Source organism: Pisolithus orientalis (genome assembly GCF_024613125.1).
Source record: "Pisolithus orientalis strain OTSU chromosome Unknown F5J12scaffold_91, whole genome shotgun sequence".
NCBI classification, from domain to species: domain Eukaryota; kingdom Fungi; phylum Basidiomycota; class Agaricomycetes; order Boletales; family Pisolithaceae; genus Pisolithus; species Pisolithus orientalis.
In genome coordinates this window covers 36,062-62,383 of record NW_026260872.1, presented here as the reverse complement: position 1 = coordinate 62,383, position 26,322 = coordinate 36,062, and the positions used below count along the sequence as shown (strand labels likewise).

Here is a 26,322-nt window from a genome sequence, read left to right as displayed (position 1 = left end):
ATTTCAGCTAGGTTAACGAGACTGCGAACAGACGCGGTCTCGAATCCGCTGGCACTCACGAGTAGAATGAGTAGAGCTCGAAGCTTGAAAGCTCAAACACTTCTGCGTCCTTGAAGTTTGAAACACGGTTTTACTGGCAGCCATGTGCAGGCACTCCCATTTATTCCGAGATGATATTATTACATCCTTTACTTCCATCTTATGCTGAGCCCGGTCCGTTATACGAGATCGTATGATGCAGTCCGGGATCCGTGATCAGGGGCTTCGATTCAAACTCCGCCCACGCATGAGCTTGTTCTCGATTACGCGGCCCATTGACAATCCACATACACACAATGTCGTCGTTCAATCCGTACACTCAGAATGGCGGTACAATCCTTGCCATCGCTGGCGCAGATTTTAGCGTTGTAGCGGGTGACACGCGCCAGAGCGAGGGTTACAATATCCAGACGCGGTATGCGCCCAAGGTGTTTCGATTGTAAGTATCCCTCTTTCATGGAGGGGCAGTTGTTGAGGTTTGTGATTGACCGATGCTTCTTCGCATGTGCTGTTTTCGCCGCTGTGTGGCTCAGGACGGATCGTGCAGTATTGGCTGTGAATGGGTTTGCAGCGGACGGAAACATGTTCGTCAAGAAAGTAAAGCAGCGTCTCGAGGTGTGTCTTGTCTTCCGTGGCGATCTGGCCCCTTCTGGCTCACGCTTGGCTGGTGCGGTTAGTGGTACCGACACGCTCATGCAAAGGATATGCCTCTTCGATCGATTGCGCGGTTGATCCAAACGATGTTGTATTCTCGCAGGTTTTTCCCATACTACGTGTATAACATTTTGGGAGGTATCGAGGAGGATGGTACGTCGACGTTGACAGTCTTCAATTCTGTCCGTATGTTTAGAGACTCCGTAAATTGTGTAGGCTCGGGCGCAGTGTACTCTTTCGATCCTGTAGGTTCCTACGAGCGCGAGACTTGCCGCGCGGCAGGATCAGCCCAGTCCCTCCTACAACCCTTCCTGGATAACCAGGTACGTCTGATTCTCATCATGCAATCATTTTGTGGTTCACATGTCTGTGTGGTATAGATCTACTTCAAGAACCAACAGCCTGCACCGGGAATGTCGCATCCAACACACTTGCCACTACAGGCAGTACTCGCGCTTGTCATTGATTCGTTCACGAGTGCGACGGAGAGGCACATCGAGGTCGGAGACGGGCTGGAAATGTATATCATTCTTGGGAAAGGACGGGGTCTGCAGGGGCTGGAGGGTGTGAAGGGTGTGCAGGAGTTGACGACATCAGAGGACGGCGAGCGCATATTCGTTGTTCGCAGAGAGCTTAAGAAGGATTAGTCGTTTAGACTGTAAATGGAAAGCGTGTTGCTTCACTGCATGAAGACTCCACAAAAGAGAGTCCAAACAGAACCAAACAATTCTCCTTCACTCCCTTGCCTCCCCGCTTCACAACCGCAGCGCAGTCGTCGGTGTCGTAGCGAGTTCAGTCCTTTCAAGACCAGACGGCGTCCGCCAGAACGACAAAGTCAATACAATACAAACGAGACTCCGCTCATTCCTCGATTCGCATTCAACATGATGATGCCCGTACTTCTTTCTCTCCCGCTCCTCGTCTTTTTGCCTCTTCCTGTGCTCGCTCAGGATATCCAATACACCTTGCAACATAATGTGACGACCATCTACGGAACATGGTCATCCGGTAGTCAGAATGTCGTCACTGGCGCTGTCAGTTGTTTCTGTTGTCTGTGTGGGTGGTCCTCATGCTGTGACTTATGAACAGGGATTCGCGCAACCGGCCAACATGTCCTTCATCTATCCCAAAACGACAGGAATGTCGTATTCCTTGTGAGCGGGATTCGCAACCTCTTTTGGTCGAGGTTTTGCTAAGTGCGCCTGTGTAGCACCAGCGACGGTTACTACGAAATTGCGCGTTACCGGATGAATGGAAATGGTCAGTTTTCTTTCTTCCCCTAAAATATGTTCCTCAGGAGCACTGAAATGTGCACTTTGTATTCGTGCAGGCACATCCCCAAACTGTATCACTGGCGTAATGAACTGGTGTCACGGGACCTACGAGCTCGTTTCTAATGGGTCGATCACCATGACCCCATTCGGGGATGGATATCAACAAATTCAAGATCCCTGTGCAGCGATCTCCAACTTCATGGAAACCTACAACGATACGGAGTTATATGTCCAGTGGTCGATTTATCAAGATCCGACGTTGGGGTATATGTTACAGCTTTATCAGTTCGATGGGTCACCACTTCCACCTATGGCCCAACTATCAACTTCGCCGAATATGTTACCGACGCAGGCGTTGAGGAACGTGTCGGCTGCTAGTACGGCGACAAAGAAGAGAAGTTTGGAACAAGGGGAAATACTAGTCGAGAGATCGAATTCCGGTGAGCCGCGGAGATTAGGTGGTGGTGGAAGTGGCGTATGGCTGAGTGGGTTGGTGGTGTTCGTGTGGAGCATCGGTCTTGGGTCAGCGTTCATGTGATTTACGGTATGGGCTGGCAAACGGAGGTCTGTTGATATTGAAGCTCCGGTGCTTGGTGTGGGCTTGCTTGCCCTCGACCCTCTTCAGTAAAGCTTCCATCGACACGTAGGGCATTTCCTCCCCCCTTCTTTTTTTCCCCTTTATTCTCTGTAACCGGGACGGATTCGCGCGGACATATACCTACCAGCCTGTGGAAGTGCAGCATACGTTCGTTGCTTGGTCGCGTTCCTTACATTAATACCATATCGTAAAGGCGGACACCATCAGAGTGATTCAGGAAGAGATATTACAATGTTACTGCTAAGGCCTATCCCGAGGGTTGCAGATGAAGTAGGATATTTCCGATCTCTAGGTCAACTTGTGGTGCGTTCTGCTCGGGGGTTCTGGATCTGTTCTGCCACCGTTTAGGTAAGTTGTGAGAGTCGGTGGAAATGGTCGATGTCGACCGGGGCGATGGCGGGGGACACGCCGGGTTCGATATTTGTGAGACCGGTGGTTCCGAGCACGGCGATTCACGCGGCAGCGTGTTGAGTTGGATAACTCCAAAATGCTAGGCTTACCGAAGACACCTGGTCACTTGACGAGTAGCTTCACCTTTGTCACTGCGAGTGGAAATATGTATGTCAGCTTCCATGCTGGTCGGTAATATGCAGGGTTGGGTGCATTGGTCCTGGCGTTGGAAAATACCGGAGCACAGAGGGGGATACAAACAAAGGATCTCGATGAGAGAGTTATTGAGGCAAAGCACTGCTACTAGCGTGTGCGGATGAAGTAGGACGTTTCAGATTTGCTATAGTACGTTGTGCCTAGATTTGTTCCGCCGCAGTTTGCGCAGTATGGGAGAGGCGATCAGCGCTGAAGTCAAAGATGTGAAGATGTATGCTGACGAGCAGCAAATCTACCCAGGACGATGGCGGCAGGAGGAACAGGTGGGAACAGCACTTCCGAATCTAGTGCCGGCGTTGTCGAGCACGCCGTGCCGGTGTTTATTGAGCTGAAATGAAATTCGGTCGACTTCCAGTTGAAATTGAGTTTGGAGGACGTTTGGTCACCTGACGAACATTCGACTCGACAACACCCATCATCGGGTAGCAGATCGCGCCGTGGATGCATCAGGATTGCATGGCCTGGAGTCGTATGTAGCGCTGCTAGCGGAAACATGAGGATGGGGGTGACACCATTGGCAAGTTCCGTGTTGACCTGCAGGAGGTCTTTGCTGGCATCCATCAATACTGATCAAAGGGGCGGAAATATCCAATTCCGGCCCGTCGTGTTCCATTTTGGGATTAGCAAATTCCCATTCCGGTACCCCGAGTGCCTAATTTCCCACGCTCATTGTGCTCATACCCCCTTGGCCCTTTTTTTCAGCCTCTCTTCTTTCCAATCATCATCATCATCACATCATCCGATATTATACAATATATACCACACCCAACACAATCGACCTCCCACTTGACAGTAATTCACAGTCCATATCTCCGTTCCTTGTCATGAGCTTCCCTACTCACATCCTCGACGCCCATCCAGGATACCACATCACGGAACAGCCCCTCACAGGCTACCACCACAACGACCCTTACCACCCGGAACGATGGACAACACTCCCTGATGTATCCAGACACCAGGGTGACCCGTACGACATCCCTGTTGACGATTCTCCTCCCTCGGATCTTGCCTTCCACACACAAGGTGATCCAGGGCCACCCCGTTCCACCCACCACCTCCCACTCGCGACATCCACCGATTCGCTCTCACCAGCGGCTCTCTTCCTTTCTGCGTTCAGTCCACCCACCTCTCATACCCGCCTACCAGATGACGAAGGCGAGTCTGTCGCAGGTTACGTACTCGGCCCCGTAATTGGTTATGGAAGCTTCTCCACCATCAGGCGTGCTTCTTCCCCTTCCGGTGGCATCGTCGCCATCAAAATCGTAAAGCACTCAGAGTTACAACGTCAGAACAATCCTGACTTGGCTCGTAAACGCCTAAACCACGAGACCAGAGTGTGGTCTTCCCTCAGCCACGAACATATCCTGCCTCTCTTCACCTTCGAACACACTGCTTATGCAGATTTCTTCGTCACTTTGTTTTGTCCCGCCGGCTCCTTGTTTGATATACTCAAACGACAGGGAACCCCTGGCTTACCTCACGACGATGTGGGAATGATGTTCCGCCAGGTCGTCAGAGGAGTACGCTACCTACACCAAGTAGCAGACTACGTGCATTGCGATATCAAACTCGAAAACGTCCTCGTGGACGAAATGGGCGTGTGCCGTATCGGCGATTTCGGATTGGCAAGGAAGATTGGCGAACCGGACGAAGATGACGCTTTTGACCCTACTGCGGTGCACCGTCACCGATCGACTATATCTCACTCCAGGCGAAAAGTAAAGGATTTGCTTCCTTCCCATGCAACTATCGTTCGTCACCATGCACGCCGGCACAGAACGTCCACGCCTCTTGGCGATGGGCCGCAGGTGCCCGTCCATCCAGCCCATGCCTTCCCCGCCGGATCATTACCTTACGTTGCACCCGAATTGCTTTCTCCTACGCAAGGAAGGCATGTCCGCGCTCACCCCGCTCAAGATATGTGGGCACTAGGAGTGTTACTCTACGTTCTCCTCACGGGTCGCCTACCCTTCTCTGATCCCTTCGAGCCAAGACTGACGATGAAGATTCTGCACGGTGAGCCTCCTCGCTTCTTTTTCTGTCCCTTTTTTACCGTCATTTGTGTCCTTTCTACAGGTGCGTTCGATATGCCAGAAGGCATCGGGCGAGGTGCAGAGCGCGTATTGAGAGGATGTCTCGAACGATCCGTAACCCGTCGTTGGACCATCTCCATGGTAGACGATGCGGCGTGGGGAATTGGATGGGGAGACGAAATGGACGATGAACCGACGTCCACCGCATTATCGTTATCTTCACGTCGACGATGTGACATAGTTGAGGACTACGAGTTCGCGGATTATCGGTTGTCGAGGTCGCGGGAACATTCGCGGCTATCGCGTTCACCACGCCATCGTCAGGTCGAAGTCCAACAAGAATGTGACGACGAAGAAGCTGAAGTTCAGCGTGATGACGATCACAATCACGTTTCCCACCGCACATATGGAAGCAGATCTCGTTCTCGACGATCACTTTCCTGCGTATCGACTGCTACCAGTGCTACTTCTACCAGTTCCCTCTCCACACGAAGCGCGAGTCGGAGCGTCTCCCGTCCACCTAGATTGCAACTACTTTCTCCGGACTCCGCCCTCCACGAGCTGAGTCAATCAGTGTTCAGTAACGGGTCAACATCGTCGCCGGTGATCGGGAGGGTTCCTGGACTGGAGTTGGATAGATCGGTGAGACTGAGCCATGGTAGTGCATTGTTTGGAGAGGAAGAGAGAGGGAGGAGGATGGTGTGTAAGAACGGGAGAAAGGGTGTTTGTGGAACCCTGCCTCAGGGGTTGCTTGACACGCAGTCTGCGAATGCAGGTGAGGACGGGGATACTGTGGAGGATATTTTAGGCTTGGGCTTGGGCTTGGGGATGGCAGACGCTCCCGTGAGAGGTGTCATGTCGATGCAGTGTAGGCCCGCCATTGAGGAGTTACGTCTAATAGCTGGTGCTGGAGCACGCGGTACGGCGACAGATACAGCGAAGAGTGGCAAGAGGTCCGATAGCGCCCCGCCGAGGAGTCCTACGTCGTCTCACATCAGTGTTGGGATGGACAACCGGCCAGGTACGCGATTACCTCTGGATGAGTCGACTCTCGTGCAAGGGCCAAGCCAAGATAAGCGCGCTTCAAGGAGTGAGTTTAGGTTTTTGCGAGAGCCAAGCGTCGCCCCGATTCCTATACCTCGAAGCGGGAGTGGGAGAAGCCGAAGTGTTGGGTATGGGTATGGCCGAGGATGATCTATTTTTCCCTGGATATCCAAACGCTCCAAGCTCCTGGAGATGTTCTGGTGTCTCTGACACGTCAATATCGCTGGTTGCGATCCGGTCTGCGTATTGTCTGCTCGTGGTGTGTTATTCCCCCATGCTGTCGTGCTATTGATATATTTTCTTCGTGTTTTATTTCTTGTGTTGCTGTTCTCGTTAGTTTGGGTTTGGATCTCATATTCGGGGCTTTGGATGTATCATTAGCGGCTTCTCCGCATCTTTTCGATTCCTTACGTGCCGCAGGGAATAACCGTAAGGCATCTCCTGAGTTTATACACAATTTTTTGTTCATCCGTCTCGTTCCATTCACACTCATTCACCTACGAACGCACGCACCCACTCACCCCTCAGTTCTTTCTTCTGACAACAGTATATCTTTAGCAATCGATTCGTGCGTGTATGTACACGACTACCACAATGATTTATGCGTTTTCTGGCTGTCTTCCTGCAGGGGAATACACAATAGGTTCTGCATTTTAAGCGCTAAAACAGTGGCAAGGATCAAGCAGTGTATGTCGCTGTGTTTGTTGTATCGAGTGGGTAATAGAACTGTTCTAGAAAACCAGCGTGCTAGACATCTGCCGACGGTGAAAATCATGACTCCACTACGGAGCTTGTCATCAGCTCAATTACGAGGGTAAAACCAGAAGCCGTCTCTGGGTTTGCTATATTATTAGATCGCCCGATATCCAACTTCAGCGCTGCCGTCTAGTAGACCAAAGGAGAGGGCGGACTCAGCTCATGTTGTATACTGACTGAGCTGAACTCAGCATTACAGACGAGGCTGGCTACCGTGGCTCGCGATTTGTAGACCACGATCCAGAAGGAACTCTAGCTGTCCGGCATTGCGCAATGGGGGGTTCATCTTATTGCCAGATATGTGGGGAAAGGGACATTGGGAAAGTGGTCTTGGCGATCGATGGTACCATTAGGTTGAACTTGGGCGCGGTCATCAGGGGGATTCTATTACGCCCCCGTGCGGACGGAAGCTACCCATCGCACCATCAGCTTCTGCATTCTCTTCACTGCTCAACCCTCTACCGGACATCAAACACTTGCAACAGGATTGGGTAAATGAAGGCAAAATTTGGGGCGGCGAGGAGACTTTAGTTTCGATGCCAGCGAGTCCTGAATAATTGTCGGAAGGAGATGGAATCTTTCCTGTTTTTAAATTTTCGAGAACCGAGAGGTGGGCTCAGTCCGTGGGTTTTTCAGGACAAATACGACAGGGACGCGTTATACATAGAGAAGACGACGAATTTGAATGTGCGATAGATACGCCATCGGTTGAAGTCGCGTCGGATCATCTCGTTGGAGCGATAATGCGTGTACGCCTGCCGCGTGACCCATGACAAGTACAAAAACCCAGACTATGCCGTATTAACTTCACTGTGGCGCACGTACCAGATCGGAAAAGCTGAGATACGCCTGAGAGTAATAGTGCCGTTAGGCTTGGATTTGTGAGGATGGAGTCATTCTAGCGGTCAACCCGCAGTATTTCAGTTATGGGCACCGTAAAGTGGAAAAGGTGCTACCAGTATTGGTCAGGGTTTCCAGATAGAAACCAGCCACTGTTCTGGTTGACCCATGCCAGAAAGTATGTGTCTAGTCTATCGGGACCCTGTCTTTTTCATATGCGCCAAGATCTTGTCTACCTCCGCGACGTTCTTATCAGCCAGCCTTCGGAACTACGGCAAACTCAACACGCTGTCACCACGGCAAGCCCAACAACTGCGGACGAACCTCGTCGATTTCAACAGAATGCTTCTCGTATTTGCCTTTCTTAACGCTAGCTTGATGAGCACGCCTTATTTGAACCCGGGCATCCTCTGCTAGGCGTTGTGCATTTGAGACGAGAGCTGTCCGCGCTTCCACCGTGGGCCTCCGAAGGTTGGTCAGTGATACGTAGGGTGGCAGAAGGGAAGACCGACTTACCTGGGTATGGGAATTTTGATGGTGCGGGTGTCCTGTCTCTGAGGAACGACCCCAGGTAACTTGGCATTGTATATTGCCTGTTCGACAGCTTTCATATTCTATTGAGTCGTCAATGAAGGACAAGGGCTTCCGTGCACCGACAACCATCGACGCACATTTTCGTCGAATACCGTCACAATTAACATTGAACAATCCTTTACACCAACTGTGGCAATTTCTTCCAATTTGACGGGGTCGTTGCCTTTCCCATGAACCTCCACCCTTACAGGAGCAAGCAAACTAGGCGTCACGCGGCCGCTTGCTCGGTTCTCGAAGGCGGCCACCTCTTTCCGATACCATTCGACCGTGGAAGACATCTTCGTTTCTGCTTTTTGGTATTCAGAGCGCGCCTCCTCCGTGGTTAGGAGTTGCCGCGAGCCCGGGACTAGCTCGGCAGTGGATTTTATCTTGGACTTGGATGCATACTGGCGACCGAGGGCTATAGATGGCGCTGTCTGTCTTAAGCCAACTTCATATGAACTGTTGAGATAAAACAGAATAGGTGTTGAGCGATACAAGAGCTGGCGAAGAAAAGTCAAAGACATGGAGTGCAGCTGGGTGCAGAGACATCCGTGTTGTATGTAGCTACCTAAAATAGTAATGCGAGCCTAACAGGACATGCGACGTCACAATGATGTCTATAAAATCGATGCCCGTACTAGAGGGCGAAGCGTCTACTCAGTCCCATCGTATATCAGAAATATAATAGCACTGCTGGGTATCGACCTCGCAACCGTAATCCCGCATCCCGCATAGAAACCTCTTATGCCCTGAGCTTTGTACATCTCCCTGGCCGTGCCGAAGAAAGTGGGGGCCGGAACACCTTTACCACGCGGGCGCAACTCCTCCTCTGTCTGCATGATGCTCTTCACTGTGTCAGCTGGGAAGAGAGATAAGTTGTACGCTCCGCCAGCGCATGCTCCCGCAATAGCTGACTCCCAGGGAAGGATGTCTTTCCTTTCGAGCTGTACTCCATGTGATTTTGCACGACGTTGGATGAGCTGAATCCCCACGAACTCTTTGCATGCAAACCACACTGCACCCCCCCCTGTCTCTCGGATAAGCGTGCCCGTCTGGCCGAGCCAAAGCCCGCGTAAGCCGGTTTTCCGGATGACCGACACGAGGACGGATATCGGACCAGGTAAAGCATTCCTCGTCATAGATGCAACTCCTGATGTCGCGACTGTTGTATAACTCGCAGATGCCGAGAGTATGGCGGCGGGCCTATCCAGCGCTAGCATTTGAACCTGCATTTTACATTTGACGAGTTCGATAGGTGTCCTGGGCGAGCATGTAAGTCAACGCATATCGAGCTGGATTCCTTACACACAGGACAAAACTGGTGATGGCGCCTGCACCTGCGCCTGAAAGGGCAAGCTGTAAAAGGGTAGGGTCCCGGGACAAGGGATGAGGGTTCAGTCGCCGTAGCAAATTTTGAAGTTCGTTGTAGGAAAGGAACAACGTCGCGTTCTCTGCCATTGCTCCGACGACGGGAGCAGGTAGTCCCTGAGCATTGGTTGAATACAGGAAAGGCAAGGGTTAAAAAGAAACTCACGCGATAGAGCCCCCGTACGCCCTCGTTATGCCACGTTCGCACCAGACAATCTATGGGTCCGTTGAAGCGCGCCGTTGGATCCAGTACCTGGGACTGGAGCCTTACTTTGATGAGATCAAAAGGGTGCTCGAATACTTTGGAAACCATCCCTGCAATCTGGCCGGTATTATGATTGTTGCACCACTAATGAGGCATTTTAAGAGAACATACGCTACCAAACGCTATGTCCTTGATTGCGCGAAAAACATTTGAAGACGAGGGACGCGTATCATCCCACTGGGTGAAGGGTATCCTGGAGTGCTTCCATACGCAACTGAGCTATCGATGGGAGAGTGGAACGCCTGGGTTGCATTCAGGCCAAGGAACAATGTATTCCTGCGGACATGATCCTGTTGGGAAGCGTGCTTCGGAATTCGGCTTGCTTCGGCAAACAGATTGGCCGACGGTACAAACACTGGTAAACACAGCAAGGTAGATGATACAGGACATCAAAAAGAGACACAGCTAGGAGATGGAAGGAAGGTCTTCCGTGGTAGCTAGTGGAAACACAAGAACCAGTACAGTACTCCAGGCCAGTCCGATCATCATAGACATTACGACGTGCCAACTAAAGACACGTTGTGTACTGGTTTACGTTACTTACATGACAGGGTAAATGCTTGTCGACCTCAAAGGGAAAAAAACAGGGGTCCCATGCAATTCACAATAGTAAAACACCTTCACGCTATAACTCCTGATTCACTAAAACCAACAGGAGAAGACTGCCAAGGCAAAGGTGAAACACGTGGACTTCGTACTTGAGAGAACAGTTCGGTACGGGGGCTATGCATGAGGGTGGCTAGACGGAAAGCAGCCACTGTTTTGATTGACCCCATACAGTCCCTCCCTTGTTATCGAATTCCCTGTTGTTTCCTGGCCATCAGAGGTGATGGATAGACGGTGTGCAACTTTGGGCGGCGGAAGGGACGTGAACTAAATTTTTCTCAATTAGTAAATGATAGAATGGCTAGTCATGAATGGTACGGAACGTCGGTGCGTAGTTGGGTAATCGACGACGTGAATTCATGTCTGTGGGGGGAAAGCCGAACCCAAGAGGGGGGCTGCAAGTCGAGACCATACGTTGTCCTCGGATCGTTCTTGTCGCAGTGACCCGAAGACCTTTCCAAGAAGACCCGTGATGATGCGATTACCATCACTACTGGCCTCATTCCTGATATTCCTTGATATTCCATTGGCCTTGCTTTGGTTCACCTTTGTCACTGCTTTATATAAACGTTGTAAAGCTATAACCATGTATAAGGCTGGACTGGATGACTGGCGGCTGCAGACCGGGTTAGGGCTGCATCACAGGTCCACAGATGCTTTCGGCCCGCCCGGCCCGTTCGCACTTTGAACTCCGACAGCACGTACGCGTCGCCCTCGAGGGAGTCCGGGACGAGCAGGGAACGACGATGACGACGCTGACAGACTCACAGACACTCCTCGCATTCAAGGCGGGCCGCTCGTTCCGCCGTGGAAACACGTCCTTTGTCGATGCAAACCCCACCAAAGGCGCTGTCGTCCTGTCGAATGGCGACGACGGGCTCCTCCATCTCTTGTGGAAAGAAAGACCGAGCGCGACCGTGCGGGAGGACCTGATATTGTTCCCTGGAGACGCGACAATGGAAAGGGTCACCCAGGAGAGGAGTGGGAGGACGTTTGTGCTGAGGTTCGAGAGCTCAGATCAAAAACACTTTGTGGGTGTCCTTTCTTGATGTATGGTTAACAGGGGTGCTGATCGAGATACTGCACAGTTCTGGATGCAGGTAAGACCACGCGTTCCCCCTCTTTCGTCTGGTATCACTCATGGGGTTGACAATTAGAACGCATCTGATGCACGAGATGACGAACTCGTCGGAAACTTGAATAGATTCCTCGCCGATCCAACGGCTGTCCCTATCTGGAACGCTAGTGGTAGCTCGGCATCGCAGCAGGCGTCGTCCTCCTCTGACCCCGCTGGAGGTTCCTCTGCGTCCGGGTCTGGGAATGCGGGGTCGGGTTCGGCTACGTACGTTGCCTTTTCGCTCGATAGTAGCGTTGATCTTATTCCCCTTAATGCGCTGCATCACATCCCACTTTACATTCTCCCATCACTTTTCGGCCAAAAAAAAACACACAGACATCGTGCTGCCCAAGCGGCTGCACCACCTGCCGGACTCGCAACTGCCGAACAACTCTCGCGCTTACGTGCCCTTGTCACGTCCATGGGTGCATCGTCTACAACAGCTGCAAACGCGGGGCCCAACGTGCACACCAATACCCATCCGGGCGCCAGTGCATTCGATGGTGGATCTAGTTCGGCGGAAGGTACGCACTTCCCCTCGTCTCGGTTCCGACTTTGAACACCATGGAATACGTGTAGATGAGGACGAGGACGACATCTCCCTCACCGATATCCTAACCCCCAAGGTCATTCTTCCCTTGATTACATCTCACCCATCACTTCTGCCGTTGCTGTTCCAACATCTTCCACCTGAATTCATATCCCTTATGCCTCCTCCACTCCCACAGCCTGGAGACGAGGGCGACGAGCAACCCGTTGGTGACCCAATGACGTTCACCTCCCGCTCTCCTTCGACGCCCTCCACTTCGACGACCTCGTCGTCGTCGTGGGAACCAGCCACAGCCGAGGATCTCGCGAGCCTGACCGAGAAGCTCCGGCGCACGATTCATTCCAACCCATTCCGTGAGGGCGTTGCCCAACTGGATCGGGTGTTGAGGATGGGCATGGGAGCGGCGTTGGTGAGAAGTTTGGGCTTAAGGGCTGAGGCCGGGACAAGTGTTAGCGCGTTTTTGCAGGCAGTGAGTGAGCAGGGCAAGGTAGAAGCAGAGGGAGATATCATGGATCAAGATTGACCTCGTGCCAGACAAAAAGGCGGATGGTAGATGTTGAGCGATGCAATACGTCATTTATTCATACCGATTGACTCATGCAAATGGTACATGGATGCGAGAATGACTGATGCGAGTCTATGTAGGGGATATGCATACATGGCGAGCGAACGTATGAGGTATGAGATGCGGCACTGCGTACTATTAACTGTTAGGGACATTAGGCCAACTGCGTCAGTGACTCCGCTCTGTAAGCCACCGAAGCACGATATCCAGATTATGCCGGCTCTTCATCGAGCACTGTTTGGTATTGTGTTATCGTGTTAGCGGGTTCGAGGAGACAGGAGATGGAATGGGAGCGTACCGAGTAGCACTGGTGGAAATGGTTGTTAGTTGTTGGGTAGGCAGAGATATGAGAGGGGGACATACCGAGACGGGGCGGTTTTGGATTTTGTCGAGTTCGCTGCCGAGAGTTGGGTAAATGTGTTGATGACAGAAGTACAGGGATGCTCACAGTTCACGAATGAGATCCTTGACAGATGCATGGTCTGGGATGTCATTTTTGTTACCGAGCTACGTGCGGGAAGATGATGTACGGGTGGTTAATGGGAAATCAGCGCGGACGTACGACCAGAAGAGGGACGCCTGTTAGACCTGGTTGGGAGAGAAGTTGATGGAGTTCGAATCTTGCCGTGTCGAATTTATCGTGCTGCCGGGGCTAGTCGAATCGACATGGCTAGGTTGATGGCAAATGGTACATACGTCGGCAGAATCCACGATGAAGCTTTCCAAACCCGTCAGCAACGCGGACCCTGTAGATAATTGGAACGCACACAATAGCGTCCATGCCATGACAGTACCGCTCCCACATGGACCGGAATTTGGGTTGACCTGCTACATCCCATATCTTGAAAGTTACGGCGCCTTTGCGGACTTTGCGATAGTTGAACGCAACGGTTGGAACGACGTCCTCAGACCACTGTGGCGGGTCTCAGAGGGCGTGTAGACTGTGAATTGGGGGACTTGCCTGTCCTGAACCGATGACATTGACGAAGGACGTCTTCCCCGATGCCTGTGTGTGCGTGTCAAGAGCGGCGCGCTTGTGGCCTAATTGGACGTGCCTGCAACCCGACAACGGCTATCTCAGCTGCCTTGGCGAACAGAATGCTGTTTGTCGCTGGGTCATGTACTGTCCTCCTCGCCGTCAAACGAGCGCTGCCCACCTGCTCAACCACGCAACCACCGACGACCACAACCACATATTGGAGTACAGTACTAGGACGATGCCGACGGCAGGTGTGAGCGGAGTCAGCGGAGTTTAGAAATGTGTGGGTCCATCGAGGTCCACTCGGTTTGGTTGTTCGAATCCCGCCTCGGACAAATCTTTTTAGGTATTACTGGGATAGGAGCTTATTACCATATATGGTAACCACTCTCACGACTCTCAACCGAACAGCCCTCGCTAGTTTGCTTCGCTTCCTTCTATTCGACGATCCACAACCATGTCCCTTCAAAAAGACGTCTACCTTGTCATCGGTGGAAGCGGTTTCGTAGGTCGACATATCGTCGAACACCTCCTGGCGAGGGGAGACGCCGTCTCTGTGTTAGATATTGTGCAGAGACATCATGATGTCCCGTTTTATATGGGAAACATCACCGACGAACGGGACGTGCTGGATATATTGAAAAAGGTGCACATTTCGTTCTCTCCAGTTCTTTTTGCTCTCGTTTAACGTTTGAAATATCTCAGTCGGGCGCTACATGTATCATACACACCGCCTCACCACAACACGGCGCGAAAGACCCCTCCGTCTACTACAAGGTCAACGTCGAGGGCACCCGAGCTGTCATCGACGCAGCTATCGCAGCCGGTGTCCGTAAGCTCGTCTACACCAGTTCCGCAGGCGTCGTATTTGACGGCACTGACGTCGTGAATGTCGACGAACGGGTACCCTATCCGGAGAAGCCGTTCGACGCATATAATGATTCCAAAGCCCAGGGCGAGAAAGTCGTGCTGGAGGCAAATGGAAAGGGTGGGCTGTTGACCGTCGCATTACGTCCTGCGGGGATATTCGGGTCGGTATCGCTTTCGCTTTCGTCCACTGGCTTGCTAACGCACCTACGTACGTAGGCCGGGAGACCGCCAAATGATGGCCGGCTTATACCAAGCCTATCAACGCGGCCAAACCCACATCCAGATCGGCGACAACAATAACTTGTTCGATTATACCTACGTCGGGAATATCGCACAAGCCCACCTGCTCGCATCCGACAAACTCGTTCCTCCTCCCTCTTACTCCTCTACTACGCCGAGCGAACCCAAAGTAGACCCCGAGAGTGCGACGGCAAAGCTCAACGAATCTCTACACCGTGCTCTCCCTCCCATATGTGCCACGACCGAATATCACCGCACGCCACACAGCTCCGCGCGGCCACTCGGTCCCTATGTCACACCCCCTCCCAACGCTGAATCCATCCTATCCGCGTTCAACACCCCATTCGACCCACGTGAACTCAAGCATCCCATCATCCGTTCTCGGTTCGACCAGTTCGCCGAGAACGCATTGGCGGCTGCTGAGAAGGACCCCCTCAGAGTCGATGGTCAAGCGTTCTTCATCACAAATGGAGAGCCGGTTTACTTTTGGGACTTTACGAGGTATGTTTGGATGGCTCTCGATCCCCCTGCACTCGAAGGGTCGAAGAACCAACGAGCGGAGAAAAAAATATTCAAGATTCCACGCGCTTTCGGGATGGCACTAGGGTTCTTATCCGAGTGCTGGTCTTATCTCATCGGCAAGGAGCCGCTGTTCACAAGGTTCAGGGTATCCTATACTTGTGCGCAGAGGTATCACTGTATCGAGAGAGCAAGGAGAGTGCTAGGGTATGTCCCGGAGGTGGGATTGGAAGAGGGTGTCAGGAGGATGGTGGAGGTGAGTATTTCTGTGCGGCGGCCGTTCAGCGTTACTAACGAATCTTCATCAGGCATTCAAGAAAGAGAACGGCTTATCATAAACGGATATACTGCTTTGCTTCGGTGGTACTCTTTGCCATACTATATACACTTTTTTCGTCGTTTTCTTTCCCATATGTGCGAACGTTGTGTACCGCCCCAGTCGCGCGCCAACCATCTGGCGCTGACAGCGACATCGCAAATATTTGACATGACACGTACACTGTGCTTATGCGCGTGCACCTTCGCATGTAGAAGATACTAGACTGTGCTAGACCATTGCACCGTTACACTGCCTTACCCGACGCGCAACCTATCACGAGAGTGACGCTGCACGGACCATCATGTAAAGGTCACCACCGCCACCCTCACACGGACTGCGCCCTGATCTCGTATCTGGCGCGCCCGCCTAAATCTGCCGAGCCTATGGCGTGTAGCCCGCACAGGGTGTGTTCTGGTGTGTCGCGTATTGCTACGTGCCTATCATATGATGGCACAGCGCTTAGTACCTCGTACTACATCGGAACACGTTGCCTTCGACTGTAAAGTGCGGCGTTAAGTTAGGGAGGACCTAACGACATAGGGTCAAACGAATGATGCATGTTAAGGGCGTACTTACACGGACGATTGCGGTACTTACAGCGTACTTCCTGGATCGGTAGGATACCTAGTATAGTACGATCTAGTATAGTGCAGGGTAACATGACTACTCGTGCGTCGCGTTGTTTGCCCAACTGAACGTCCAGCCAACGAGGTCGCCATCCGTGCACGATGTCAGTATGTGTCAGTCGGAGGGCAAGGGTGCAAGGTACGAGTATGCACGCCCGCCCGCGCTGGGACGTCCGCGTTTTCTCGCACCGTCATGCGCATAATGACCCTCCCCTCCCCCCCTTTCCCCGCATATCCCTACTCAGCAAGCGGGCAATATATCACATCGATATATTGTGACAGATCATCACCATCGTCCGCAACCCGTCCTAGACGATCCGGAACCGGTTCTACCATCCCACTCTCCAGTTCGCCATCTGCCGCTGCGATATCTATGATCTTGTCGGCCATGGGGGACTGTATCGGGTGGTGGGAGTAGCGGTTCTGATGGTTGGCGGTTAGCGGCCGTAGGGGAATTTAGAGTGAAGTGAAGTCTTACTGTTGATACCGAGATCGGAACAGAAGCTGTTTGCGATCCCTCGACAGACTTAGGAGTGCCCTCGGTTGTATGCGTAGCACCAGTCCCGCTACTGCCCGTCATCGTATACACCCCTTGCGAACATGAATATACATCGGGGTAAGGATGGGACCACTTCAGCAGTGTGAACAATGAAGATTCAACGGCACGTTAGACAAAGAATGAGCAGGGAGGATGAGATAATACACGCACCATATCTTGATAAGTTTGCCTACTGGTGGCAGGTAAAGGGGCCCCGAACGCAGGCGTCTTGGTGGTGCCCGGAGGCTGGTAATACTCTTCTTCTTGGACACCTCTTCCATTCTCAGATTCGCGGCAGTTCAGACTGGGAAGAGTGGGAAGGGGGAGGAGCAGTCGTGGTCGTTGTAGGTGGGGCAAAGGTTAATCCATGGGAAAGGGAGATTTGGAAGGAAGCTTACAGTTGGAAAACGGAGTTGACGTAGACTGCAAAGGCAGATCAGGCAGGGGTGGGGAGCACAGCAAGTTGAGCACTGAGGCAGGTAAAGATTATGAGGAGACTCACGTTTACTTCCAATCATTTGGAACATGACCCAGTACTGATGGCTGGGAACAGCGACGAACTAGAGAAGGGGTGAGTTATGTCTATCATGGATTGAAAAACGCATGGTCTTACGGCGCAGAGGTAGGCAACCTGGACGAGCCTAAAGAAAAGCGCAAGCCAAGTGAAGGATATACCGCAGTGAAACGAAGGAACGTCACGTACGTGAAGCTTAAGCCTCTATTTACTATGAGGACGTTGACTCTGTCAATAAAGCGCTTTGGTCTAGTATGGTATGTAAGATACTCAGGCTAAGCCAGGTGGAACACCGGTAACTTACATTCGCATATATGGGTAATGTTGCGGGCGTAACCAGTAACATAGCGTCAAAAGGATCAGGACGTCGGCCAATACCGCAAAGCTGAGGTGGGTCGCTGCTATAGCCTGACCAAACGACAGGAATGAGCGAGAAACAAAATGGATCGCATTTGGAATGGTGACCTTCATCGCCGGCAATGCAAAAGAATCAAGTTGCCTTTGTTGGAACCTGTAGAGTGTCAACGTTGGGAATACCAACCATACGATAGAACTGACATTTGACCTGCAGACGCTGAGCGAGAATTCGGTCAACGCCTTCGCGTAGATCATCAAGATATACTCACTCATTCCAAAGACTGCGCAGTAACATGTATAAGCGGCAATTATCCATTTTTCAAAAGAGTGTCCTTACCGAAGGAAACGAATGAGAGCGAGACCTATGGACGGATCAACCCAGATCTGATTTGAGTGTCTAGTAACACGCACCACTGATAGGGAAACTGGATGTGATCCGCTCGAGACTATTGCGGAGTGTCAGAATTGCTTGTAAATGTGAAGGGAAAAATTACCTTCGAAGACGCGGAAAGCAAAGAAACTGCACCCAGTGAGAATGGTACAGTATCCCGAGCCAAGTACAAAACTCACAGCTGGGATACGAAGACGATAACGAACTACAAGATGCCATCAGTCAAGAATGCACCTCTGAATGGGGATGGAATGACGAACCGATAGCGCATATTGAACCTTGGGAAATTGATCATTCAGTGCTAGTAGTTGCAGATATGCCTCAAATGACCTACACACATAGAACTAGAGCAAGCGTGAATGGTACGACGGCTTTTAAAGCAAACTATGCACGTACGGAGGAGCAACCAAAACGTCGACAGGGATGGCGTACAGGTCGATCAGAAAGTGATATAGTCTATCAGATGTGAGTAGGTTTCAAGGGCGACGACGACTGACATACGCTGCAGAAACTGAAGAGCCAGGGAGTCAGTTGGCGGAATCCAAGCTGCAGTGAGTAACACAGCGCGCACCCGAGGCAGATGCTATGGTATCTACGATGCTGGGACGCGTCAGAAGCTACCTGACACAAGCGAAGCTCGCGATACTCACGCAAGTAAGATGACCTGTGCGTGCGTACGGGACAATGTTACTTCAGTCAGATTGAATAAAAGGCATAGACACGCACGAAACACCGTATTCGATTACTGTCCTGGGGGAAGCGTGCGTAGTACGCATAGGTCTCTAAGATGCGAATGGCGTCAGGGGGGACTGACTCAAAGGGCAATGAAGACTCACGGAAAATGGTTCCCCCATAAAGAAGTGATGAAGTGACGAACCCCGCGAAGAGAATACCCAAGTTCTCGGCTTCTCTGGAGGATGAGAAATTCAGATTTGGAGTCGGAGTTGGGGTGGAGGCCATTGTCAGCTATACGGGTGACTATGAAAATGGAGAATGGAGGGAGCAGGACATGGGAGGGAAGGGATTGAGGTGACAGCTGTCGCTGGTGTAGAGCCTAGTTTATAAGTATCTACGCATGTCCATGCCGCAGCCCAGTACATACCTGCTAAGTTCAATAGTACTTATTTCAGCCAACCGTTCAGGTCGATGTTTGTTCCCGGCCTTGTCGTCCCTGGACAAAGTTACATACATGCTTGTAAACCCGCGAATAGAAATTACGACACCTTCATTCCCACAACTCGATTCGGGACTATTATTCGCTGGAGATAGTATGATAGGTGTGTAACTGATTGAGCTGCCCAGGAAGAAAGTGGTTAGACACGATTAGTACGGTTGGGCGTCGTACCAGCCAAGGCTATTGAAGTTTGGCACCCCTTCCCCTGTCCCAAGGTTGTGGGGTGCTTCGATGGCCCTTCGCCATTTAAATACTAGTTACCATATGGATCAGGAGTATCTAGGTCCGAGCCGACAACTTGAACGACAAGGCCTAGCTGGGTCAAAACTGGATTACACTGAGTCGTTACAGCAGTGGGTTGCTTGTGACACTTTTTTCGATTGAACCTTCGCCAAGCGTCCATGAAGCATCTAGGTAGCTTCTTTCAAGCCATTGTGTAATGACGGTGACAGACTGGTTTGCAAGGGAGCATGAGCCATATCGTCGTCCCCGATGAACCGACGACTTACCCATTGGGAGCTAATCACGATTCTCTCATGTTGACGTATGATCTAGGTATGAATCAGCAAGGTTTCTTGGCCAGGCGTAGTTTAACTTCGTCACTCTTAGACCCAGGTTCAGCAACCACCGAAGGTTTATTGACATGCCAGTGTGGTTACTCCAGGCATGCAACATATCCGTAACTACGAAACATACCCACACCTGAGAGTTAGTGGCGTTTAGACCTGACATGAATTCAATTCGCCAAGCGAGGATCCACTCGCAGAGGGTAAGTGTCATCTGCAAAACGGTCGAATTACAGCATACACATAGGACAGTTTTTGAATTGTTCAAGGGCTCGGCAAGTACTGTTACTCAACTCGGCAAATGCTAAGCGCTCGTCGAGTGCTCGTCGAGCACTAAACGTTTTATAGATAGTGTCCGGTCAACTGACTTCCCCACTAGTAAGCTCGGAACCAGGAAGGTGGCGCTTCTGGCAGGTTTGCCCCAGAGGTAAGTACTTACATACTTTGTTCGTCTGTCAACTCATACTGCCATACGGTGCCTTACAGGTATTGCATAGCTACCAGCGGCGATACGGGGTCGTTGGTGTCATTATTTTAAGATGGCAAGTACATATGTACATCAGCAATAGGGTCTTCAAGGCAAAGTTGGAGTCTCTGTTGAATATAGTGTGTCATGGAATGCTCACTGCCCTTGCAAGATGTGCCCCAACACCATTTAATGGCGACGCAGATTGAACAACTTTATCGTGTTTCATGGTACCCAGTCATGTTCGGTGAACTGGAACGACTTGCCAGGGATGCCTTGAGTTATCTCCGGGGTTCTTTCAGTCTGTCACTGCCTCGAAGGATTTTGCAACGAGAAATCCATTTCTTTACGATGTGCGTTCTACAGAAGGTAATACACGGTCTCAATTCGACGGATATCGATGCCTCCCTTCTACATATTTTCAGTTGTGAAATGGCCAGATATCATTTGCACACCCAATTCTTGTTCGAAAGGCTGTCGCCTTGCCCGAGTCGCCCACTTCATACCTGTCAGGGCTTGAACTTGCACAGAAGATGAATCAACCGATGACAATCCTGACGCGCAAAATATGATACATGAGACTTGCACAAGACACTATACACGACACTCGCATTGGTAATAATGGAGGTGAAATAGCAGTCATGGACAACGATGCCAAAGCATAGGGAAGACATTCGATAGTAAAACGAGACAGCCAAAGACAACAGAAAGGAGTATATAAAAACCGTGTGAGGTGACTAGGAGTCGAGGCGGGTAGGGAGTCGCTGAGAGGCAGACAACTGGACATCTTGGAGAACAAAGTCGTGCGCATCACGGATATTGATAGCTTCTAAGGAGTGTTCATCCATCCGTTCGTAAGGATGCACGCCTGGGGTGGGTTTCCGGAGACGAATGCAAATTACCTCTGCATCGTCAAGGTTCACGGCGTACTTGCTACCATTCCAGACGCCGGGTCCACGTGCGCAGGCCAAAAGTGCATCAAGTACACCAGGTCGTCGTGACCGTACAGGTAGAGTGGCTTGGAGCCCTCTACATGTCAGAAGGAAGCCCGACCGGGGGTTGGCGGTCGGATGGGAATGTTTGATGCAGTACTCCAACAACTGGTCAGAAGGAATCCGATGGACATCACCACAGTCAGCAAAGTAGTCAGGGGAGTCGGCTAGAAAACTCGAGGTGCGTGGGGATGGGGCACGGGTAAAGAAGCGCCATGCGAGAATGGATTGATCGTCCGATTTCTTTATGATTTCATGCTGAAGCTTCATAAAAGTTTCGGTCTCGCCCTGTCCATACACTATGGGCAAGTTGACACCGAAAAGACCCATCAGCGCATACACCCTGTCCTCGGGCTTGGATGATTTCCGTCCCTTGGCCCATGACATCCGCGTTGCGACACTAAAATGAGGGACGCGCTCTGGGTGCATGAGGGCATCAGTATGGATACCCGTCACGCTGGATATTACACTGGCAAGGCCAGCTTTCGTTCCAATCTCTTTCCAATCCTTAGCGAAGAAGAATACATTCCCTGGTGCCAAAAGTTCCTGAAGGGTCCACGCACGACTGAACCACTTGGAGCGTCGAAATGTGCTGCTCTCCTGCTCCGGCCTTTCTCTGCTCTCGACGTCGTGTAGATAGACAAAACACACTGCTGCTTGGTTAAACCAAGCATACGATGAGTTCAATGCTTCGTCGAAGGCGGTGATGCTGTTGGCATCCGCACAGCAGGTGTCGATCCAGACGTAGTCCAGGCCATGCTGCAGCGCCAGCGTACAACAACCTTGGACCTTATCGTAGCCTGGCTTTTGGCATACGCCCGGAGTGCCGATTTCGTGGAAACGATGCGCTTCCCCTGATTGCCATGCGTGTGAGAGTATGGCATAAGGAGGTAGATCCAAGAAGTGTTCCAGCTTCTGGGTGCGAGCGTTCAGGAGGTACATGGCCCAGGTCAAGATCGGATCAGGGCATGCGGGCAATCGTGATGACAATGATGGGCTAGCGCCGAGATGCTGCGTGCGATTTCCCTTATACTTGAAATCATTACTTCCAATCTGAGGAACATATCAAGCGCGTACACATATGTACCGGAAATTGACCACACATTTACGGACAAAGTAACACTAGTATTGCAACTGAGCGTATCTCGGATCGTGGGTAGATCGCCAGTATGTATTCTGACCAAAGCCAAGTGGCTGTTCGCCCATTTCTCCAATAGAGAAAGGTCACGAGTTCCTCGCGAGAGTGCCGTCACAATGGGTGGGATCTAAGCATCACCTCAGGCCTCAGGTTCTGTTGAGGCCACCGAACTCGGGCCAGCTGTTACCTGCACCGTGCCGGGCACATGAATCCTGAAAGTGCGTCGTAAATCGGGTAGCACAGGAAGAGATCGGGAAGGAGAACGGTCGACAGAGCCTCCGAAAAGTGATCAAAGATTCTGGGGTTCACTTACAGTGTTTCGTCCTCAAGTTCAGTGTGATCTTTAACGCGGAAATATACAATCGGGAGGGCAAACAGCATGCCTGCGGCGCTCAGTCCCCACGTCGAGATAAATATGTTCATATAACTGTTCGTTGAAATTTTAGCGTCGTGGAAAAACAGAAGACTCTGCATGACCAAGACATGTAGGATAGAAACACTCACGGCAACCCAACACCATCTGCACGCCATACGCCAGCCGCGCCGCAGGATTGGAGGCACTTGTCTACCAGAGTGCATATGTTAAGGTGTCGCTAAAGGTGAGCTGATGCACAAGATACATTCGCACGTATCAGAGTAACTTACAGAACCCGGTGAAGACGGCTAGCTTGGCTATGTCATTTGACATAGCGCCCATAAGCCAGTACGCGTATGTCTGCCACATCGAATCCAAGAATCCACAAAAGATCATGAGCCAGATGTGTGCAGGGAACGAGCTATTGTATATGTCGATCTTGTTGGGATTGTTAGCTTCGGATGCACGAGTGTATGTCCTAGATGGCGTGGCGATCAAAAATGGTGTTGTCCACGGAAGGTGGAAAGTAATACACACTTCTGGTAGAAATAGGACCATATGTTGACGACGAAGACCAAGGGAAAGACGATAACCCATCCAAGGAATGCACGAGTCCGACGCCGGAGGCGCTTCTTGTCGAGAACGCAGTGCCCAATGAAAACTGAACCAAAGATTTGAGCAGACCAATAGACGAAGTTGTTCAGACCTCGCGCACGGATGGTAAAGATGGTACCATTATAGTCATTGAATTCTGTAAAATGCGCTGTCAGCAAAACGCAAGCCCCGGACCATGGATACTGACGCCAGGTGTAGAAGTAGTTGCTAGCGAAGAACATAGGAAAGAGCAGTACAATCCAAGGGTCAGTTCTAAGCGCGACAAACAGGTTAAGGAATTCCGCCTTCCAGGATGGATGACGAGCAAGGACGACCTTCGTGCCGTCAGTCCGGGTCATCAACTCGGGATTGGTCATAAGAAGCGGAAGAAAGAATCCAGTAATAGTCAAAACCAGGAAACCAATCTGTCAGGAGCTTCGTTAGTACTTGCCAGCATATCAGCCTCATCGTGTCTTACGTAAGTACCATTGCTCACTGCTCGTCGTCACGTCAGCCAGATACTACGCGCCGCATTTGGGCGTCATGTCACGCACCGCTGTTCGCTGTGGAGTGGAAACCCCCGGCAAAAGCAACTGCAGATCCAGCAACACCGCCCAAGCTGAAAACCGCCCAGAAGATGCCGATGTATAATCCCTTCTGTGCCTCAGTGGGATATGCCATCATGAGTGAGCCCTGTGCAGTCCATAACATGGCTGCACAGACACCGAGGACGGCCCCTGACGCGATAACATATCCCGTCGCATTGGGGTGAATGTTGACAACTCTGCGAAGATCAAGACGGCGTAACCACGGGTGTTATGAACGAATAAGTTCAGACGCACAAAAAGGAAGATATATAGAGAGGATATCCCAAAGTTCCCAGCATGAGAGTGATGCGAGCTCCGAGGACGTTACTGATCGTTCTTGAACCAAAGGTCAGTCGAAGTACGTCAAAATTTTCGAAGGCGCCAAAACCTACCCTGAGAAAAAACCGAAGAAGGCGAATGTAGCGTAGAGAGCGGAACTAGCATTGGCCTGGGCCGTTGGGTTGACTTGACCACCACCACCAAGACCGGAGAGGGCGTTGTACATGCCGGGACACATGAAACAGACGAAACCCAACAGTGCGACTTGGGCGGTCGGATGAGAGTAGAATCCCTTCCATCCTGAGGGCTGCTCAAAAATCTCAACCTGCTGTGAGCCTTCATATTCGCCGGTAGGCGTTCCACCGCCGACTTTTTCAGCTTCTACAACTGAGCTGGGCATGAGTGAAGGTGGAGAGCTGCCCTGCGGTGGCGGAAGAGAGGGGGGGATGGAAAACTAACCATACACTCGGCTCTGGGTACGAAGTACTTATACAAAGAATAAGTTATCGACGCACTTGTTATGGGTGTGCGGGTAACATGTGGAGATGGGCCGCACCATGTGGGCGGATTTCCACAATCTGAGCTGCAGTGGGGGTAAGTAAAGCCATATCAAGAGAGGCTCATAATGTCCTCTACCCAATCAGTGTCTATCAGAGTCTCATGGCCGGGCATTGCATGTCGGATCTCGATCAACTCAACCTAAGTGTCATTGCATGCTGTTCCACTCCATGTGGGTCGAATTATCGGGGAACTCACCAGATACGACAGAATCCAGTGATGTTCCCTCGCAGGAGGATCCTAGCATGAACGCGACTCGCAATGTGCTACACCCAGGTCCAGCTACAATATTGGTCCCGCCGGATATCTGGCATGAGCCGTTGAACATCCTCGGAGAAATTTAACTTGGTGCGGTGTTCCGATATACTAAGAGTCAGTTTGGTTCCCTCAGCCATGAATCAATGGGAGCAACACTGAGGCAGAGTCGTCAAGGGCAGCCCATTGGAGCACAAAATCTCGGGCCGGTGTATGCCGCAAGTCAGCTCCTATTCCAGGCCTCACACCATGGCCGCGCAGGGTGGGAAGCACATCACTTGCATTATTACCTAGTATACTTGAAGCGTTTCAGGGTAACCCGTGAGCGGTCACACTTTTCGGTGGGATCTGCCTTCCCTTTTATCACGAGTTTCATGCTAAACTGAAGCCTACAACTACGTACCCGACCTGCTTGCTGTCAGCAGGTGCCTGCTAGGAAAGTCGAACCTCCTGGCGTTCTTCATCCACGCCTGACTCCTGCCACAACTTAAACCTCGCTCTGCTGCAGTGCTTGGTTCGCGATGACGACCTTCAGCGTGTGATTAGTGTCAAAATTCTTGGATAGAAGACTTTGAGAAGGCCTTGAAACACGAAAATTCCGTCGCCTTCAGGGATATAGATGCGAACACTCTCGACTTTTACCTCCGCCTTGTCCGATCGAGTGAAGATCGCGCGTTTGAACTCGGAACGTGAAATTGGACGGCAAAAGAGCCTTTGGACGTGGAACAAAAATCTGTTTTTTTCCCCCCGAAATTCATGATGCTTGTTACCGCACGCATATTCCCCGTGCGAACTAAAACCATGTACTTCCTTTTTGGTGACTCCTGGTGGTCTGGTGGATTCTATCAAAGCCCTGGAAGGATGTCAGTATGAGAACGAGGATGAGCTGGGTGTTCTCGGTGCGGATGGCGAACACCTGCCGAATATGAAATTATTGTGCCTTGGGTTGGTTCACTACTTCGTGTTAAATGCTTCTGATTGACACATAGTGCAGCACGAGAACCTCGCTGTAGTCAAACGCAAGAGTGATGATAGCGCTGGTTGCCTTAACTTCGTCGAGACTGCACGACGGCGGGAGGCGGTATGCGATCTCCCGTGAACCACAACATCTCTT

At 51.3% G+C, this 26,322-nt stretch overlaps 11 protein-coding genes across 11 annotated transcripts; 5 read left to right on the top strand and 6 right to left on the bottom strand.

Moving 5' to 3' along the window:
* Positions 1-335: 335 nt before the first annotated feature.
* F5J12DRAFT_728718 (nucleophile aminohydrolase) lies at positions 336-1,340 on the top strand (the record flags this gene model as incomplete). The annotated part of the gene is made up of 5 exons (XM_051741904.1): positions 336-478; positions 573-654; positions 717-846; positions 910-1,016; positions 1,074-1,340. 5 exons carry the CDS (start codon positions 336-338, stop codon positions 1,338-1,340), a joined length of 729 nt encoding a protein of 242 aa, XP_051594545.1.
* A 243-nt stretch (positions 1,341-1,583) lies between these two features.
* On the top strand, positions 1,584-2,505 carry F5J12DRAFT_728726 (chaperone for protein-folding within the ER, fungal-domain-containing protein; the record flags this gene model as incomplete). Its single annotated transcript, XM_051741905.1, has 4 exons — positions 1,584-1,727; positions 1,783-1,847; positions 1,904-1,953; positions 2,024-2,505. The coding sequence occupies 4 exons, from the start codon at positions 1,584-1,586 to the stop codon at positions 2,503-2,505; spliced, it is 741 nt and encodes a 246-aa protein (XP_051594544.1).
* A 1,490-nt stretch (positions 2,506-3,995) lies between these two features.
* Positions 3,996-5,405, top strand: F5J12DRAFT_728714 (kinase-like domain-containing protein; the record flags this gene model as incomplete). Its single annotated transcript, XM_051741902.1, has 1 exon — positions 3,996-5,405. A coding segment is annotated over one exon (1,410 nt), but the record flags the coding sequence as incomplete, so codon positions are not given.
* Positions 5,406-8,035: 2,630 nt separating this feature from the next.
* F5J12DRAFT_697544 (ribosome recycling factor domain-containing protein) lies at positions 8,036-8,830 on the bottom strand (the record flags this gene model as incomplete). Its single annotated transcript, XM_051740454.1, has 4 exons — positions 8,036-8,113; positions 8,169-8,307; positions 8,361-8,458; positions 8,516-8,830. Coding segments are annotated over 4 exons (630 nt in total), but the record flags the coding sequence as incomplete, so codon positions are not given.
* Positions 8,831-9,073: 243 nt separating this feature from the next.
* F5J12DRAFT_907805 (mitochondrial carrier) lies at positions 9,074-10,548 on the bottom strand (the record flags this gene model as incomplete). Its single annotated transcript, XM_051748982.1, has 5 exons — positions 9,074-9,680; positions 9,730-9,905; positions 9,955-10,110; positions 10,165-10,230; positions 10,516-10,548. The coding sequence occupies 5 exons, from the start codon at positions 10,546-10,548 to the stop codon at positions 9,074-9,076; spliced, it is 1,038 nt and encodes a 345-aa protein (XP_051594541.1).
* Positions 10,549-11,405: 857 nt separating this feature from the next.
* F5J12DRAFT_728703 (adhesion regulating molecule) lies at positions 11,406-12,849 on the top strand (the record flags this gene model as incomplete). The annotated part of the gene is made up of 6 exons (XM_051741900.1): positions 11,406-11,690; positions 11,748-11,759; positions 11,817-11,955; positions 12,130-12,239; positions 12,367-12,531; positions 12,649-12,849. The coding sequence occupies 6 exons, from the start codon at positions 11,406-11,408 to the stop codon at positions 12,847-12,849; spliced, it is 912 nt and encodes a 303-aa protein (XP_051594540.1).
* A 105-nt stretch (positions 12,850-12,954) lies between these two features.
* Positions 12,955-14,169, bottom strand: F5J12DRAFT_576105 (Arl8a protein). Its single transcript, XM_051740134.1, has 10 exons — positions 14,049-14,169; positions 13,947-13,992; positions 13,853-13,897; positions 13,659-13,804; positions 13,588-13,609; positions 13,454-13,534; positions 13,340-13,398; positions 13,255-13,288; positions 13,190-13,198; positions 12,955-13,125 (listed from the first exon to the last, which is right to left on the bottom strand). Exons 1-10 carry the CDS (start codon positions 14,084-14,086, stop codon positions 13,060-13,062), a joined length of 546 nt encoding a protein of 181 aa, XP_051594539.1. The 5' UTR covers positions 14,087-14,169; the 3' UTR covers positions 12,955-13,059.
* Positions 14,170-14,299: 130 nt separating this feature from the next.
* F5J12DRAFT_916130 (3-beta hydroxysteroid dehydrogenase/isomerase family-domain-containing protein) lies at positions 14,300-15,837 on the top strand (the record flags this gene model as incomplete). The annotated part of the gene is made up of 4 exons (XM_051749188.1): positions 14,300-14,516; positions 14,576-14,901; positions 14,957-15,755; positions 15,808-15,837. The coding sequence occupies exons 1-4, from the start codon at positions 14,328-14,330 to the stop codon at positions 15,835-15,837; spliced, it is 1,344 nt and encodes a 447-aa protein (XP_051594538.1). The 5' UTR covers positions 14,300-14,327.
* Positions 15,838-16,968: 1,131 nt separating this feature from the next.
* Positions 16,969-19,401, bottom strand: F5J12DRAFT_576003 (uncharacterized protein). The gene is made up of 23 exons (XM_051740133.1): positions 19,347-19,401; positions 19,081-19,298; positions 18,971-19,026; positions 18,895-18,908; positions 18,816-18,836; positions 18,746-18,755; positions 18,641-18,700; positions 18,579-18,588; positions 18,505-18,522; positions 18,424-18,449; positions 18,348-18,373; positions 18,265-18,299; positions 18,191-18,215; positions 18,123-18,134; positions 18,055-18,070; positions 17,962-18,007; positions 17,801-17,904; positions 17,686-17,745; positions 17,596-17,623; positions 17,485-17,542; positions 17,381-17,405; positions 17,159-17,286; positions 16,969-17,025 (listed from the first exon to the last, which is right to left on the bottom strand). The coding sequence occupies exons 2-23, from the start codon at positions 19,096-19,098 to the stop codon at positions 17,021-17,023; spliced, it is 801 nt and encodes a 266-aa protein (XP_051594537.1). The 5' UTR covers positions 19,099-19,298; positions 19,347-19,401; the 3' UTR covers positions 16,969-17,020.
* Positions 19,402-20,916: 1,515 nt separating this feature from the next.
* Positions 20,917-22,442, bottom strand: F5J12DRAFT_868177 (uncharacterized protein). Its single transcript, XM_051747071.1, has one exon. The coding sequence runs from the start codon at positions 22,382-22,384 to the stop codon at positions 21,188-21,190; it is 1,197 nt and encodes a 398-aa protein (XP_051594536.1). The 5' UTR covers positions 22,385-22,442; the 3' UTR covers positions 20,917-21,187.
* Positions 22,443-22,468: 26 nt separating this feature from the next.
* On the bottom strand, positions 22,469-24,795 carry F5J12DRAFT_973643 (major facilitator superfamily domain-containing protein; the record flags this gene model as incomplete). The annotated part of the gene is made up of 9 exons (XM_051750124.1): positions 22,469-23,007; positions 23,085-23,145; positions 23,226-23,413; positions 23,473-23,686; positions 23,738-23,954; positions 24,008-24,024; positions 24,084-24,313; positions 24,372-24,452; positions 24,509-24,795. The coding sequence occupies 9 exons, from the start codon at positions 24,793-24,795 to the stop codon at positions 22,890-22,892; spliced, it is 1,413 nt and encodes a 470-aa protein (XP_051594535.1). The 3' UTR covers positions 22,469-22,889.
* Positions 24,796-26,322: the final 1,527 nt, after the last annotated feature.

Bases quoted from the DNA above. Each gene is read 5' to 3' on its own strand.
- F5J12DRAFT_576105 (XM_051740134.1), bottom strand. From the start codon at position 14,086: ATGTGGTTGTGGTCGTCGGTGGTTGCGTGGTTGAGCAG. The intron at 13,993-14,048 runs GTGGGCAGCGCT...AGCGACAAACAG, and splicing joins GTGGTTGCGTGGTTGAGCAG to CATTCTGTTCGCCAAGGCAG. The intron at 13,898-13,946 runs GCACGTCCAATT...ACGCACACACAG, and splicing joins TAGCCGTTGTCGGGTTGCAG to GCATCGGGGAAGACGTCCTT.
- F5J12DRAFT_576003 (XM_051740133.1), bottom strand. The intron at 18,374-18,423 runs GTGAGTTTTGTA...CACTGGGTGCAG, and splicing joins ATCGTCTTCGTATCCCAGCT to TTTCTTTGCTTTCCGCGTCT. The intron at 17,905-17,961 runs GTCACCATTCCA...TCGTTTGGTCAG, and splicing joins TTGCATTGCCGGCGATGAAG to GCTATAGCAGCGACCCACCT.
- F5J12DRAFT_868177 (XM_051747071.1), bottom strand. From the start codon at position 22,384: ATGTACCTCCTGAACGCTCGCACCCAGAAGCTGGAACACTTCTTGGAT.